We start from the raw sequence: 17989 nt of genomic DNA, 5'->3' as shown, positions 1-17989 counted from the left end.
CTTGTGCAGCCATTGGAGGTTCCTCAAAAAATTGAACACAGAATTAGCCTACAATCCCATAATCACACACTACTGGGAACTTACCCCAAAATACAAAAGCACTAATTCAAAAGGATAGATGCACCCTAATGTTTATTGCAGCATTATTTACAACAGCCAAAGTATGGAAGCAGCCTAAATCCCTATAGACTGCTGAATGGAGAAAGATGCAGCATATATACATAATAGAATGTCATTCAGCCATAAAAAAGAATGAAATCTTGCCATTTGCAACAATGATGGAGCTTATAATTATACTATAGAGTATAATTATAAGCAAAATAAACCAGTCAGAGAAATACATATGATTTCACTCACATGTGGAATTTAAGAAACAAAATAAATGAACAAAAGGAAAAGAGAAGGAGAGGCAAAGAAACAAACAGATCCTCAACTACACAGAACAGATGGTTGCCAGAGGGGAGATAGGTGGGGGGGATGGGAGAAATAGGTAAAGGGGATTAAGAGTACACTTAACATAATGAGCACTAAGGAAGGTATAGAACTGCTGAATCACCATTACCTGCACCTGAAACTAATATAATACTATGTTAATTATACTGCAATTGAAATTTAAAACACACAAAAAAGAAAAAATACCATTGCAAACTAACGAAGGATAAAAATGATGCAACAGGCTGGAGAACTGTTCTGCAGTTCTCAGATAAAAATAGGTCAGGTGCCTATCCAGTATTAGGCAAGTGAATGCCAAATCTAGCCCCACAGTGGCCTTTAATCCAATTATTCATTTAGTAACATTTACTGAATATTAATATACATAAGGCACAATCATGGCCTCTAACGGACACAGGATGCAGATATGGCCTCATGAAACAGGGTGAGTGGTGTACATATTCAACACAGACCAATTCAAGGAGGAGTCTTCTAAGAGGAACACAGATGATAATCCGGTCTATCACTTCATCTTTAAAGCCTCTAATTATTGGGGTGCCTGGGTGGCTCAGTCAGTTAAACATCTGTCTTCGGCTCAGGTCATGGTCTTGGGATCAAGTCCCGAGTCAGGCTCCCTGCTCAGCCAAGAGCCTGCTTCTCCCTCTCCTTCTGCCTCTGCCTACCCTTCTGCCTGTTTGTGCGCTCTGTCAAATAAATAAATAAAATCTTTAAAAAAGTAATAAAGCCTCTAATTATCTAGTATCCTTGAACTTCTGGCATTTTAGGGGCAGTTAAGCTCAAAACCAATACTTTATCCAAGACTTCTACACTAAATCAGAGCAAAACAAAATCCCTCTGGAATTCTCATAATGCGGGGAAGTCGATAAAAGCAATCTGGAAAACTGGCATTTTCTGCTAAAGCCAAACATACATATACCTAATGACCCAGCAATTCCACTTGTAGGTACATACCCAACAAAATGCATATATATGGTCATCAAGAGAAATCTACAAGATTGACCATAGTCAAAAACCAGAGGGATCCCTGGGTGGCGCAGCAGTTTGGCGCCTGCCTTTGGCCCGGGGCGCGATCCTGGAGACCCGGGATCGAACCCCACATCGGGCTCCCGGTGCATGGAGCCTGCTTCTCCCTCTGCCTATGTCTCTGCCTCTCTCTCTCTCTCTATCTCTCTGTGACTATCATAAATAATAAATAAATAAATAAATAAATAAATAAATAAATAAATAAATAAATAAATAAATAACTAACAGAAACCAAATTGCTTTTCAACAGATCATGGTACATGGCTAAACACAACAACACAGATGCATCTCACAAACGCCTGCTTGAGCAAAGAAAACCAGAAGCAAAAGATCATCCATATATTACATAATTTAATTTATGTAAGAGTTCAAAAATAGGCAAAATTAATCTATTCTATAAGCAGATAAGTGGTTACCCCTGAGAGGACAGTGATGACAGGGGCATGGTGGGCGGGGGGGGGGCAGTTCCTAGGGGCATGATCATATTGTTCCTTGCTGTGCATACCAGTTACACAAGTGTGATCACTTTGCAATCATTCAACCTACATGCTTCTTATTTGTGCATTCTTCTCCAACTATTACACTTACTTCAATAAAAAGTTTACTAAAAAATTACTGCCACTTATCAAACGAGTTCACAGTTGCTTTTTCGATGTGATCCCACCACTCCTTCGGGCTGAACTTAAAACCCACACATAAACTGTAAACCCTGGGGAGAACTACATTTAACCCTCCGTCGTAGAGATGGCAACTCAGTGCCAAGTGCTCTTGCCTTTCCCAATTCCACAGTCATGGCCAGCACTGAAAATCTAACCATGTCAGTCCCTCCAAGTGCAGGAAAACAGCAGGTCAGCACTACCAATCAGACTGACACAAAAGATAAGAGCTACTCAGTATGACCACGCTACCATGTCTCCCACAGTGCTTTAAATAAAATAATAGCAAAAAAATTCCTAATTGATTCCAAAAGCTTATATCTAAAAGCAAAAGAGTTGACAGTGAAGAACACTTTTGGGAAAGCAAGCCTCTTACCAGTTGTTCGCCATTGTAGTGACCTTCAATAATACGATCATAGGAGATTCCAACAGGTATTATCAAGATGTCTGGGATAGTATTAGTAGACAGAGTATCTACCACAACTGACAAAAGTCCTGCCCGAGCACAAGACGTTTTTCCACTCCTAGAGCGTGTGCCTTCCAGAAAAATCTCTAAGAATTGCTGCTGTCGAAGTAGTTCAACTATATGCTGGAATGGAAGGAGAATGTAAAATGTGAATTCAAGACCACCCAACTTAGATGAAGCTTACCCAAGTTAAATCTTAAAACAAACAGAAACCTGTAACTTCACTACTGACAAAATATTTTACTCATGAATAATAGCAAGCCAGCTCCTCCAATGCTCTATTTTGGTGATAACAGAAATAATCATCAGCCCCATAACCAAACAGTAACCACTTAAATAATTTCTCAGACAATTTTTTAAATCTCAATCAAGTCTCTTTTTCCTTCTACTGTGACAACTACCATAAGGGCTTTAAGAATGAGAGAACGTGGGCAGCCCAGGTGGCTCAGTGGTTTAGTGCTGCCTTCGGCCCAGGGTGTGATCCTGGAGACCCGGGATCAGGTCCCACGTCCAGCTCCCTGCATGGAGCCTGCTTCTCCCTCTGCCTGTGTCTCTGCCTTTCTCTCTCCCTGTATCTCTCATGAATAAATAAATAAAACCTTTAAAAAAAAAAAAAAAGAATGAGAGAATGTACATACCCCATGGAGCAAAGCTCTATAAAGAATATCCTTCCGTCCATCTGGCGTCTCATCCAGCCTCCGTCGTATGAAAAAGCCTCCGAGCTTATGGATCAAGGTACTGCAAATTAAGGAATGCATTAGTTATTTATAAAGAAAAACGTAAGGATACACAAATTCTAGGTTACTTCAAAACATATGCCACATGAATATAAACCACATGTGTTGTTTGAGCTGACAGTGAAAACATGAGCCTTTTTCCATTTTCCATGTTATTGACATGTTTCCATCATTTGCATCATTTGTCAGCCTTTAGAATATCACTTCATGTACTGAAGCTCTAATAACATCTGTTCCAAACTAAAAGAAGTTTGTACAATATATTACCCTGCAAAGATGGTGTTATAGATTTAAAGAGGATGATGAAATACTGATAAATCTTAAAACTGTCAAAGATCTCAGGACATTGACTGTTAGATATCCTGAAATCTACCTTTGGCACATTTACTACAAAATGAATGTGATGTGGCAGAAGCTCTTTGGGCAAATGTTCTCGGAAAGTACTGCTTAGGGACGCCTAGGTCCCTCAGTTGGTAAGCATCTGCTTTCAGCTCAGGTCATGATCCCAGGGTCCTAGGACTGACCCCATGACAGGCTCCCTGCTTAGTCTGCTTCTCCCTCTCCCTTTGCCCCTTCCCCTGCTTGTGTGCAATCTCTCTCAAATAAAATCTTTTTGAAAAAAAGAAAGTACTGCTTAGAGAGTGCCTCAGTAAGACAAGGATAATCTTATCAAACCAAAACCAAGCATAACCATTTTCCCAAAACATGAAACAAAAATGTGCTTCATATACACTTACAGGGGGATAAAATGATTCTTTTCTCAACCCTATGGTTCTTTCTATGACACTGACGGATTCTGACATTGAAATGAAATTTTATAATACTTAAGTCAACCTTTCCAAACTCAGAGCATCCCCCTTTTCAAATAGAGTGATATTAATACCAATATCAACATACATTTTCAATATCCTCTGAGAGCAAAACTACAGAGCTATTTGAAGGCAAGGACTATGTTACCTTCTTCACTCTTGTCTAAAACATAGCTGGGTAAGTATCAACTGACACATGAATGAATGGCCTCCCTTCAGCCATTCACATGAGTCTGGTCAGCCATAGAACTTTGAGCAAAGGATTAGGAAGGAGCTCCTTGGACTGTGAGGCTGAGGGTAAAACTTCACAGCACACAAAGGTAATCACACTGCCACTTTGTGAGACCTTCCTTACATGCACAATCTGCCAGTCCACTCCCCCACCAATTACTGTGAATCCATTCTCGTTCTATTCCCGACTGCTCAGAGCTGACCTCAGAGATGCTCTATACTTTGAAATTTGAGCCTTCAATGTCCTAAACCAACTAAACCTACTCCTCACCAATTCCCCATTGGTGATCAGCTCTACTGTCTACCCAGTCACCAGGTGGTAAATATCTGGGAGGCTTCTTCCCTCATTTCCCCCTCTCCCACTGTGGACTAGCATTTCATCTTATAAATTCACCTAAGTACTCTTAGTGGCCACTCTATGCCTTCCTTACCAAGAGCACCACGACAAATTTTAAGCCTTCATTACCTTTTGCCTAAACTATTGCAATAGTTGCAATAGAGCCAGAATTGTTCTAAATCCCTCTAATCCAGAATGACTTTCCAAAATGCAAATCTGACCACTTCCCAACTACAGGATACACTCTATAAACTCTTGGCTTAAAAACTCTTGGTTCTGATCTAGCTCTCACTCCCTATGCAATGACCACTTCTGGCCTTTGACCATTTAATTGCATCTCATATTCTAATCCCACTGAATCGCCTGCCCTTCTGACCATACCACGCATTTGAACCTCTCAGCCTCTTCACATACTATTTCCTCTGAATGGAATGCCTTGCATTCTCCCAAAAACCTCTAATTTATACTTTTCGTGTCATGCTATAATTATTACATGTTCTAGCAGTACTAAATTATCGGGGCAAAGTTAACAGGTATGGTTCTTCTTACATACTTCCTACCATCACCACAACCCTTATACCCACCCCACCTTCCCCTACTGCCAAGCCTTATACAATATGCTAGCTCATCTTTCTAATGGCCTTTTAACCATCTGATAAATATTGCCAATGAAGTTGAGTTATTCACAGTTCACCAAGTACCCCACATAAAACATAGAAATAATGGTTAATAATCTTAATGCTTTTTTGTACTTTTCAAATTTTCACAATAAACATGCATTACTTATATAGCAAAAGTAAAAAAGCTAATACCATCTTTACAGTAACAGGTTTCATGTTTCAAGACATATAATGAAAAAATAAATATTCAACATACAGTCTTTCCACTACCCTAAAATTCAAAATAAGCTGGTCTTACCTGAAGATGGGAATGTTAAGATTATTGCCTGAAGCAATGTATGGTGCTTTGATGTTATGACAGAAGAGAATGAAAGTCAGCAGGAGATAGTCAATATGTGATCTGTGAACTGGCAGGAATATGAGTGGCAAATTCATCTAGTAAAAAAAAAAAAAAAAGCCAAATTTAAAATTCAAATGTGAATGTCAAATCAATGAGTCATTGATCTGTGTACAATTGCAATTTTATATTTGGTTAGAATCACTCAAATGCTCATTGATCAATGACTCATTCTTTAAAAACATTTTCCACTAATTTCTCCCAATTTAATACTTCCACAGCTGAAAGCAACAACCACCACAGTAACAATGAGTTAGGAAAGGAGAAGTGCAGTCGAGAATTCAAATGGACTTTATGTACCTTCGGAAAGGCAGCTCTGATCATGTCAAAAGAGCAGAGGGTTTAGAGTCAAGCCTGGCTTGGGTTGAAATCGTGGGCAGTCACTCACTAGCCATGATTGGGAAATCCTTATCTGCACTTCTATTTCTTCATTAAAAATACGGATTGTTCTACCTGATTTCAGAGTTGTTGCAAGGTAACTTACAAAAGGAATCCAGCATATTACTGGCAGGTCCTCCTTTACTCACACCTCCCCAAATGTACAACTACTGTGGTCACCTCACATGGGGGAAATCTTCCAAATGGGTTGAATGCACACAGGACACAAGAGAACATTTCCATACAAAAAACTCTAACATCACTCCACAAACATGGGGATAACAGAATGACAGATCACACAAATTCTTGCCTCAGTTGCAGCTTTAACCATCTCAAGTTGGCCTTTGTGGATCTGAATATTCCAAAAGAAGCTGTTGAACAGTTTAAGCAACACCCATCCTGTCAGTCTAAAAGAAATTTAAAAAGGAAAAAAAGGAAATTTTTATATACATTGAGAGAGAACTGACCTTTGTCTAAAGTTTCTGAACCTACAACCTAAAAGTGCTCATAAACAACTTAGTGTGTATGTCTGTATCTGAACTTCTGAATTAAAGAGCTGATTTTTACATGTATATGTATAGATACATGTATTTATTAAAGACTAAATCTTACATTTCACTCAAATAGCATACTTTACACTTTAGAAGCAAATCATCAACTGAATATTTAGGTGAGCAGAATGCCGTACAAAACTACTCCCTTTTGGGGCACCTGGGTGGCTCAGTGGTTGAGCATCTGCCTTTGGCTCTGCTCATGATCCTGGGGTCCTGGAATCGAGTCCAGCATCAGGCTCCCCCAGGGAGTCTACTTCTCCCTCTGCCTATGTCTCTACCTCTCTGTGTCTCTCATGAATAAATAAAATCTTTTAAAAAAAGGACGGGGGAGGAGGGGCCAGCCTGGGTGGCTCAGTGATTTAGTGCCGCCTTCAGCCCAGGGCGTGATCCTGGAGACCCCGGATCAAGTCCCACGTCGGGCTCCCTGCATGGAGCCTGCTTCTCCCTCTGCCTGTGTCTCTGCCTCTCTCTGTCTCTCTCTCTCTCTCTGTCTCTCATGAATAAATAAAATATTTAAAAAAAAAACAACACTCTATAAGATATGGATATGTGAAATCTACCACACAAGTCTAGAGAGATGTCAGCTGCTGTACAATGGTTGCTATCAATTAACAAAGATTAAGGCACCTCAAATCCTACCACAGTGCTACTTCCTATGGAAGCTGAATAAGAATATAAAAAGGAGTTAGTTTTAACATCAGAACATGCTCAAACTTCCTTTGGACGGAAACCATTGCACTAGGAAAGTCCAATGGTTCAGTCCCTGTTTGCTCAAAACCAGATGGCTCTGAAGGAAAGCTTTTTGCTTTGCCTTTTAATACCTGATCATTGTTGGTGAGACAGTGGCAACCATTTCTTGAAGGATCCTTTTGGCTTTCTTTTTCACTTTATTGATGGCTTTTGATTGCTGCTGAGCAGAGCCATCAGGATTTAATTCAGCAGCCACTTCTGCAATTGCCTCTTGAACTCTGATTTGAAAACAGAAAGACAATGTAACTGGTTCTAGGATACATTCTGCATTCAGTATTTTCTAAATCACAGCTATAAATCACAAGAAAAGCTATAAATCTCCTTAATATACTTATAGAACCTGAAAATAAGCTCAAATTAGATATGTTTTGTTTGGCTGCCCACTAAATATTAAGGATATTACGCTCCTAAATCAAGGAATCTCTGAGGTATCTGGAAGGCAGATTTAAGAATCTAACTCAAATTCATTGGGTTAACAACTACATGAATTGAATGTTCCAGGTATCCTGCAAGGGATACAAAGTTGCAGTCTAGCAGAGGGAGAGAAAGAAAGGTTATCCTTTCAGGAATATAACTCAGAGGTATCCAAAGCCTCCTGCCAAGGTGAAGTGTGATTTTTCTTCTTGAAGACTTTACTACTCATTTATATTGTGACTTTATTAGAACTATATGTAAAACTCTCTAGGAGGGATCAAAGAGGAGTATAAATATTTACAAGTGTTTCCCATATCAATTTACTAATATAAGAAAGTCATAGCTCAAGATTAAAACAACACACAGTGATAAGTGGTAAAGTAAGAGGTAAGATTTAACCTAGTTTTTGTAAATCTTCCATGTGACTTAGGGAACAACATGTGAGGTTAAACCTCCTTAAATCACTTTTAATATCCTAGTTATTAGTCAAAACAGGCAATGGAATGAAACATACTTAAAGGTTTTTACCTAGAAAACAGAATATACAATAACCCAAAGGAGTTTCAAATAATTACATTTTTCTCCCACCGCTGCTGATTTCATACTAGTACACAGCAAAACCCCACATAGTCCCATAATTCATTAATACAAAAGATCAATTACATAGGACACTGATGCACCTTCAGCCTATTCCTTTAATACCTTCATTTCAATCTGGCCAGGCATGTTTTTTACAAGTAATTGAGAAGATAACTAAATCTCCATATCAACTATTTTCTTATTCATTCATTCATTCATTCATTCATTCATTCATTCATTCATTCATTCTTTACTGAGTACCTACTATGTGCCACCACTGTTCAGGCCTCAACAACCACAGCATAGGGCCTGCATTTCAAAGCAGTCTTTCTAACCACTCTGATTTCTGGTCCCTAAATCCAGGTAGATACCTACATGGGCCATACCAATGAGGTGGAGCAGAGACTGACCTTCCTGCAAACTCCCATACTCTAACACTTAAACTTGAGAATGATTTATTTCCCCACTCTGAGTTCAAGTCACTCCCATTTGTAAGCAAGCTCTTCTGAGACCAAGGACAGAATTTTATTCTCTTAAAATTTCTGGGAAGGATTTTCTAGCACAAAAATTTGTACCTACGTACTCAATAACTGAAATAGCAAATGCACTTCTCTTTCAGCTATAAGATAGGAAATATAATGTCCCAAATATTCATATTAAAGAAAACTTAACAGAACTAGGTATGTGCATCTCTGAATTCTAACTCACCTTTCACATATTAGAAGCCCATTTGATTGTTTTTTTTTAATAAATTAATTCTTATTGGTGTTCAATTTACCAACATACAGAAAAACACCCAGTGCTCATCCCGTCAAGTGTCCCCCTCAGTGCCCATGACCCATTCCCCCCCACCCCCCGCCCTCCTCCCCTTCCACCACCCCTAGTTCGTTTCCCAGAGTTAGGAGTCTTTATGTTCTGTCTCCATTTGATTGTTAATGCATAAAACAAGACTACTATTCGCAAAACCACCTGTTTTCCTGCCTTTCCTTGCTTTCCCTTGTAGTTTAACATTTAACATTTGGAAATGGAAATCCCACTTAAGACAGAGTCCCAGAGAAACTAAAGGTTAATAAAGGAATTGATCCCCCACTCCCTCACCCCATCCCTGCCTCTTCCCCTTACAATAGTATCCTTACCCTTACCTACTGCTGTTCAGTACATTTTCAGCCACATTGGTGGCAAACATGCCTCTATGGACATCTCGCTCTTGAATAAAAAGCACATAAGAAAGACGTCTTGCAAGCCATCCTCGGTGCCTGCAATGTGAAAAAAGACTTAGCAGAGAGTAGACTAAGAAGACCTAAAAAAAGTTGCTTGAAGTATACAGTAGTTTCCCTGCCATAAAAACAAACCCTTGTTTCATCTATTCCTGAAACGTGGCATACTATAGCAAATTCTCCGGAGTAGTTCAGAATGATTTGCATAGACAGTTTCATTCCAGATTTCTTTCATGTACTCTCAACTAAAATTTCAACTTGGAATTTGTGTACTAAAATGCTTGGTTTTAAAAAAAAATGCCTGGTTTTTACTCTGCCAAATAATAAACCAAATATAAAAACAAAAGAAATAAAAATGTCTTACTTTATTAAAACATTGTTAAAAGCAAGTATGTTGGGATCCCTGGGTGGCGCAGCGGTTTGGCGCCTGCCTTTGGCCCAGGGCGCAATCCTGGAGACCCGGGATCGAATCCCACATCAGGCTCCCGGTGCATGGAGCCTGCTTCTCCCTCCGCCTGTGTCTCTGCCTCTCTCTCTCTCTCTCTGTGACTATCATAATAAATAAAAAATTAAAAAAAAAAAAAAAAAAAAGCAAGTATGTTGAATGAGATCTATATATTTAACTGTGAGCTATAAAGAAAAAGTTTGGAAGTCTTTTCTACACAAAGGGCTATTTTTTTATTAAAGTTAATTTTTTTTTTTAATCTAAGGTATCACTGACTCTCATATTGAATTGACAAGGCTGATTAGTTGAGAAAAGTCAAGCATAGCTCAAGTACAGTCTAAACATTTGTATACTGGGCTTACAAAGCCAGAAATTCTTACCTTTCCCCCCCATATTTGAATGTGCCTAGGACACATTCCCATCAGTGTTGCTGACTATGTGTTACTTATATAGGGCTTTGGGGACAGAGACCACAAAATAAAAATGCTACAAACCTTCACATGCAAGGATTTGAAACCATTTGTAATGATTATATAATGCCTCACTATCATTTCCTCATAAGCACATTCAAATGGATTTCAAATATAAATTCATGAATTTTGAAAAGCCCTCAGTTGAGGAAAAGTAACTGGAGGAAGAACTATTGATGAATTGCTCATTCCTTCACCTTTTTTCCGGATATTCTTTTTCTACCTCCTTTCCTCTGTCTCATTTCTCTGCAAACTTGACCCACTATGTTAAGTGTTTACTTCTAAATTCTTCCTTGAGTGAGCACTTTCAGAACTGTTTTTTTTTTTTTTAATTTTTTTTTTAATTTATTTATTTATGATAGTCACAGAGGGAGAGAGAGAGGCAGAGACACAGGCAGAGGGAGAAGCGGGCTCCATGCACCGGGAGCCCGACGTGGGACTCGATCCCGGGTCTCCAGGATCGCGCCCTGGGCCAAAGGCAGGCGCCAAACCGCTGCGCCACCCAGGGATCCCCCAGAACTGTTATTAGAATGTGCAAAGTCCCAGCTCCTGATGAAATCCTTTTGCAATGGATTGAGTTTGTGTGTGTGTGGTGGGGGGGAGTGTGTGGTGTGTGTGTTTATAAAACTGTCTAGGCTTTGCTCCATGTAACATGCAGAGAAAAAGCTAAGTAGCCAGCTCAACTGCAGAGGCAGCTCATCACACAGACTGGTTTCCGATTGCCTAGTCAGTACAGCATATGCTTTTTTTTTTTTTTTTTTTTACTTTACTGCCTCCAACTGAGGACAACAAATGAACCCTTTGACTTTATACATAAAATGGCTACTTAAACAAGAAGAGACCCTATGAGATTTTCCTTAAGTCAAATAGGGAGAAAAAAAAAAAAATAGTGGGCCAGAATTTCTCCTCTCTCCTTTAAACTTAAGACAGAAAAAAAGAGTAGCATGGGAATGGGGAAAAATACATCCCTTGACTTTGGTTCTATTAAAAAAAAAAAAAGAACTTTTATATGCAGGTATTGTCACGCTCACTTATAATCTCATCACCAAAATATGAGCAGTAACATCAGAAAGCCTTCAAATTTAAGTACTTGGCTTTTTTGGATCAATTTTTCACAGAATTTCAAGCATGTCTCATCACCTGAACCTACTTGCTGACCCACTCCAGGCATTTACTCTTAGAATTAGTTGTAAGGACTGGCAGCATTTTTGGCTGCCATTCTCTTCTGCCTCACAGACATTCACACAACCTTCCCTTCCCCCTCCCTTCCCCCTAGCCTAGATTCACATAAAACAAAGCCTCTTTTCTCTGGCTCAGATGCCTAACAGCCCATCTCCATCTTCAGTGTGCCTGAAGTCTCGAAGAATTCTAAAGAAAATCTTAACCTAATAAATCAAAGAACATTTGCTCAATGCAGGAACACATCTTTTAAAACTCCATAAATTAGGCTAATTTCAATTTTTAAGTATAAAATAATAATAGATAAGACATTTGAAACTACTCTTTCCTCAGACAAATCTTTTATCGTTTTGGCACACTTCAGATATAAAATCAATATACAAATAAAAAAAAGAAAGCTATTAAGAGAATCTACACTCTCCCAAAATAGTTACTAAATCATTACAAAGTGTAATAGTAACAGGCTGCTCAGGGGGCTGTGCTGCTTCCAGTTTTTAGATAAAACCCCTTGTATCCAAAGCTCAATTCTATTAGCTTTAAAAAAGATGAAGAGATTCCTCTTAGAATATATCCATTCATCATTATAGCATTTCTTTTGAGAGGTATTAGAAATAAAAGAAATTTCTTTTTACCTTGTGTGAGTTTCATTGATATAAATAACATTCCGCAAACCCAAAGATGGGATACTGGAGTTGAAAAATTTATCCTACATGAAACAAAATGTAGACATAAGTATACAACTGGACTGCTGGTGAAGAGCTCACATAACTACTTCTTGATAACCTTTATAACTCAGTTTAAAGTTAAGCATTGCTTCAAAAATCTAAGTGATGAAGAAAAATTATGTTTTGTTGAAAAAAAAAAAAGTACTTTTCAGCCTTCAAAGAAGGTCACAAGCTCAGAACTAAGGCTTCCCACTACCTTGCAAAGGAAATTGTGCCTCCCTTTCCTGCCTCACTCCCTTATCTCCAACCCAAAAGGGTTGAAACTACTGAAAGCTTGTTAAATCACTGCCAGGAATACTGGAGATTTCAGTGTTCTCCAAATGCAAAAATATCATGCTAAGTACCATGTAGTTATCATTAGATAACTAAATCTGGCAATAATCCTGACACAATAATTATTATCCCCATTTTACAGATAGGAAAATTGAGGCTGACAGACACTTTAATTTTCAAATCTACATCTTGCTGGAAAGAGTATGGTCTTTCTATTTCTTTAAAATGACTGTTTACTTAATTGGAAAGTGTATGGCTAGATGTCACTCTTTGTACGGGAAACCTTAAAGGGTAATTCAGAGATAGTTCTGCTGAAAAGAGAATCTGTAGCTTTAGCAGTGTGGACAAAAAGAAAACATTCAACAAATAAATGCTGGGAAAGCATAATGTACCTTCGATAGAAAATATAAAAATATTTATGTGGAATCTCTTTAGAGATAAGGAAAACAAGATATCAGAGAAAGGATAACAAATATCAAAAAATCACTATTTAAAAACTGTTTAAAATTATTTTGAATAAACATGCCAAAGGAAGAACTTTACATTCAACTCCATCAGGTTCTGTATTTAAGCACAAAAATCAATTATTTACTATACAATTCATCTATGCCACCCCAAAACACCCCTCCCACCACCAAATAATTTCCTATACTATCTCTTGACTTAAGAACATATTAGAGTCAGGGTCCCTAGGTGGCTCAGTCAATTGAGCACTGGACTCTTGTTTTTGGCCAGTCCCTGATTTCTGGGTCATGGGATCAAGCTCCATGAGGCTCCGTCCTCAGCAAAAAATCTGCTTGGGGCTCTCCCTCCTTCTGCCTCTGCCCCTTCCTCATGCTTGTGCATACATGTGCACTCGCTCACTCTCTCTCGCTCTCTTTTCAAAAAAATCTTTAAAAAAAAAAAAGAATGCATTAAAGTCAAAGCCACATGATCGTTTATTTAAATTTGTATTTCTACTGGCCTATTCATCTGAACTAGCCTTACTTCTAGACTAGAAATATCATGGTCCTTCAATACTACCAAATTCCTGCAACAAGGCACTTGTGATTTAAGAGGAACAGTATCTATAACTAAGATATTCTTGAGCAGACCAGAATATTGAACATAAACTGCCTGGGTCCCACACAAATCTCTCCCAAATTAGTGAATCCCTTTATACAACTCAGAATCTACAACCCTGAGTAGAAAACTCACATAGAGAGTTAGCTCTCTACACAGATTATAAGCAATGTCAATAAATGAAAGGCACTCAAAAGGCAGAATTTCTATCCTGGTAACTATCCCATCCCAGAGAGAGCTTAACATACGGGCATACCTTTTTTTCTTTTTTAAAGATTTTATTTATTTATTCAAGAGAGAGAGAGAGAGAGAGAGGCAGAGACACAGGCAGAGAGAGAGAAGCAGGCACTATGCGGGGAGCCCAATATGGAACTCGATCCTGGGACTCCAGGATCATGCCCTGGGCCGAAGGTGGGTGCTCAACCGCTGAGCCACCCAGGCATCCACCAGGCATACCTTTTAAAAGGTAATTCTACTGCCCAAGAACACAGGCACATTAGATTTTACATTCCTGTGCTAATTCATCCCTCTAGCAAATTAGCAACAGAGGCTTACTTTTCATCCAACTGATTATTCAAATACTTAAACTGTAATGTGGAAGATTTTGCATGATGTGCTTATTTCACCAAAATACAAGCAACAAACCCATACACATTCTATTTAAAATTTTCATCCTGGGACGCCTGGGTGGCTCAGCGGTTGAGTGTCTGCCTTCGGCTCAGGACATGATCCCAGGATCCGAAATCAAGTCCCACATCAGGTTCCTTGCATGGAGCCTACTTCTCTCTCTGCCATTGTCTCTGCCTCTCTCTGTGTGTCTCTCACGAATAAATAAAATCTTTAAAAAAATAAAATAAAATTTTATCCTAACACTTTTTTGAAAATTTTATTTATGTATTTGAGAAAGTGAGCACACGTGCGAATGAGCATTAATGGGGGGGAGGAGCAGAGGGAGAGGGAGAAGCAGACTCCCCCTTGAGCAGGGAGCCAGACACAGGACTGGATCCCAGGACCCTGAGATCATGACCTGAGCCGAAAGCAGATGCTTAACCTACTAAGGGGTGCACCCAGGCACCCCTTATGTTTTAAAAAGATTTTTATTTATTTATTGAGAGGGAGAGAGAGAGAGAATCTCAGACTCCAAAGACTACACTCAGCAGAGCATGAAGCAGAGCTCGATCTCACAACCCTGAGATCATGACCTGAGCAGAAATCAGGAGTCATATGTCTGTCTGAATGCATCACTCAGGCACCCCATCCTAACATTTTCATAACCATCCTTCACTATCATAGTCAACAGATACCCATCCTCCCTACCTGTCCTCCCCCTCAACAGAAACTTAGCAAAAGGAGAGTAGGACAGAGCCACATCTTTAAAACTTCACTCTGTCCTGCTATCTCTTGTTCATCTTGCTAGGATTTTAAGATTAAGTTAAAGTTCAACATCTAGAAGTTATATGAAGGTTCCTATTAAACTCTTTAGAAAGAGTAATTTAAAAGATCTACTAGTCTTCCCCTAAAGTCCTGCTAAACTTAAAAAGAACTGGGGAACCTAAGTGGCTCAGTTAGTTAAGCGTCCATCTTCAGCTAACATCATGACTCCAGAATGCAGCTCAGCAAGAAGTCGGTTTCTCCAAGTGCTCCTCCTCACAGGCTCTCAAGCACACATTTCTCTCTCTCAAATAAATAAATTAAATCTTTAAAAAAAAAAAAAAGAAAGAAAGAAAGAAAGAAAGAAACTAAAAAAGAACCAAATTATCACTTATCATCAACTGTTTGACCAATATTTACTGAAAAAAAAAAAAATGAATGGAAAGAAAAATTGAGTCAACATCGTTACTTGGAATATTTGGTTTATACACATGGGCCTAAGTTCTAAAAATGAACTAAGTCCATTCAAACTATCCAATAATAAAATTCACACAAAGCTGGAATTTCACTGTGTTTATTAAAGGTCAACAAGCAGTAACATTCTTACCCAGCTCTGGGGAGTACAGGAGTAACAACATCTTCCAACAAATGGCCTTTTCCGGCTCATTAGGCTTTCTTTCCATTTTAAGGTTGCAGATCTGAAGACAGTAGGTCTGAAACCACACTCACCCTAATAAATGTTAATGAAAAAAAGGGTCTGAATGGCAAGAGAACTCTATTTGTCCACTTGGGGTCTCTAAAACTAAGATATTTCAGATAGGAGAGAAACCTAGGACTTAGGTTTCTTTGGGTAGTAGAAGTTTCTCAGAGTAATTTTCCTTCATGGTACTCCCCTCCATCATCAACACTTGGAACAAAACTTGGAACACAAGCAAAAAGTAAGCACCTAAGAGTAATAGCAAGGTCCACTGCACAAAGGTTCAAAAACAGTTGTACAAGGTTAAGCAGCCTGTGACAACACCAGGATGAACAAAACCAGACTCCTGGATCCATATGCTAATAATCAACCTTATCCCTCTCCAATCACAGACTCCCACAAAACCACTACAAAGCCTTAAACAGCCAGTAACTTGTCATTTACAGCTTAAAATATTTTAAACAAAAAACAAGGTAAACTTATATAACATTCCTTTATCCTGACAACAGAGTTTAAAGGCTGGAATTTACATCATAGCCATACTGTCCAATTAGGGTCAAATTCTACTCATTGTTCTAAACATTTTGCTCATTGAGTTCGTAAGTAGCTCAAATCCCATGGATATAGTATTCTCAAAAGTAAGCCAAAAAGCCTCAAAACTCTGACATCATTTTTTATATAAAGCAGATAGTGTTCAGGAAACATTTTAAACATGCCACGTTACGTCAAAACAAAAACAATACAAGGAAATGCATGTCCTTTGAACTGAGATTCATACTAATATTTATTTCCTGCTTTTATTTTTTTTTAAACTTTATTTCCATTGCAAAATCCATTATTACATTATGGTAAATAGACACAGAAAGTATCTTATAGGACACCATCCAAAACAACTCCTAGTTGTTTTTTTTTTCTATGCAAAATATTTTGCTTTTTAACATAACCACGGTGCTTAAATATCCCACCCAATTTTTTCTTCCCAATTAACATAAAATCATAACAATATTTAAATATTAGGCTTCATAAATATATCTTGTAACAGCTGGAGGCACTTTCTTTGGCTATTAACTTCTATTTGATATTATGTTGCTTCTAGCTTCCTTCATAAACATTGAAACAAACATATTTAGGTTGAATTTTTACCATATTAAACTTACCCATTCTTCATTTGCATGCTTACATCGACCCACACTGTATTCAGATGAATTTGGCAAGTAAGAAACATCTATTGTGCCAAGGGTCAGTGCAGATTCATCCATGTCACAAAGAGTAACTTCCAAATCATGTGCTATTAAAAAAAAAAAAATACACCATTTAAATTTAATGACTAATCCAGGTGGCAAATTATTTTGTTCCATCATAGGATGCCAAGTGAACTACTGGTGTACTTCTACCATGTTCAGTCAATGTGTAAAGGTAGACTTTGATGTGTTTAAACTCAACAACTCCAGTAAACTATTCTGTTTTTTTTTTTATATATCAACATTTGTATCCTTAGACATCCTGAAAAAAATAGCCATGAATGTGCAAGGGTAAATAACAGCTTATTTCAGGTACGTGACCAAGAATTCCGGAAGGATGAAGGCATGTGCTTATTTAATTAAATAAAAGTTATGTGTATGCACACAAGTACTTTTTTAAAATTATGTGCTGGGAATTTTTGGTCTTACATACTCTCAAGTTTCCCACTTGAATTAAGCGGCCAGTTTTTTTGTTTTGCCTTAAATGCAATATTTGCACTTTTAATACACCTACAGGGCTCTAAGTCAAAACCAACACTGTCTTGAAATAACCTGATTTAAAAGCTTTCCCCCTTTTCAATAAGCCTAAAGGAAAATGTTCATGAACAGTGAGCTGCTAAAGAAAACAGAGATTAACCTAAAATACAAAAACTCCCTAACAGAATTCTCAAATTGCCTTAGCTCTCGGCTATTTCTCACCAGTCCTTAAAGTATTCCCTTAAAACTCTGAAAGGTCACGTCCAGGGTAACAGTGTCACTCCCCAGGTGGGTTTGCTGCGGTAACCAGCATCCTTGCCACAACCACCCGGTACGTCCTTAACGATGTAACGCATCAACCTAGCGTAATTGGCCAGTTGAGAGAACAGTAAAGCAACGCACCTGGCCCAGAAAGCTCTTCACGCTTC

The 17989-nt window shown here is 38.4% G+C and overlaps 1 protein-coding gene across 9 annotated transcripts in view; it reads right to left on the bottom strand.

Annotated features, from left to right (window-relative positions):
• The window catches only part of GPAM (glycerol-3-phosphate acyltransferase, mitochondrial), a 62748-nt gene that overhangs the window by 18377 nt on the left and 26382 nt on the right, over positions 1 to 17989 (bottom strand). For 6 of the 9 annotated variants that reach the window (XM_041746230.1, XM_041746232.1, XM_041746231.1 and 3 more), the window contains 9 exons: positions 17001 to 17131; positions 15754 to 15876; positions 12348 to 12421; positions 9547 to 9660; positions 7483 to 7629; positions 6418 to 6514; positions 5631 to 5767; positions 3237 to 3336; positions 2509 to 2721 (listed from right to left, as the gene is read on the bottom strand). In XM_041746230.1, coding sequence (XP_041602164.1) covers positions 2509 to 2721; positions 3237 to 3336; positions 5631 to 5767; positions 6418 to 6514; positions 7483 to 7629; positions 9547 to 9660; positions 12348 to 12421; positions 15754 to 15876; positions 17001 to 17102 — 1107 coding nt within the window. In that variant the 5' untranslated portion in view covers positions 17103 to 17131. Of the gene's footprint in view, positions 1 to 2508; positions 2722 to 3236; positions 3337 to 5630; positions 5768 to 6417; positions 6515 to 7482; positions 7630 to 9546; positions 9661 to 12347; positions 12422 to 15753; positions 15877 to 17000; positions 17132 to 17783; positions 17936 to 17963; position 17989 lie in introns of those variants that run through there. The other 3 variants (XM_041746226.1, XM_041746225.1, XM_041746235.1) reach the window with 3 other exon arrangements.

This window comes from Vulpes lagopus, chromosome 2 (assembly GCF_018345385.1).
Source record: "Vulpes lagopus strain Blue_001 chromosome 2, ASM1834538v1, whole genome shotgun sequence".
Taxonomy (NCBI): Eukaryota; Metazoa; Chordata; class Mammalia; order Carnivora; family Canidae; genus Vulpes; species Vulpes lagopus.
The sequence above is the reverse complement of the archived record's forward strand: the minus strand, read 5'-3'. Positions and strand labels throughout refer to the sequence as shown.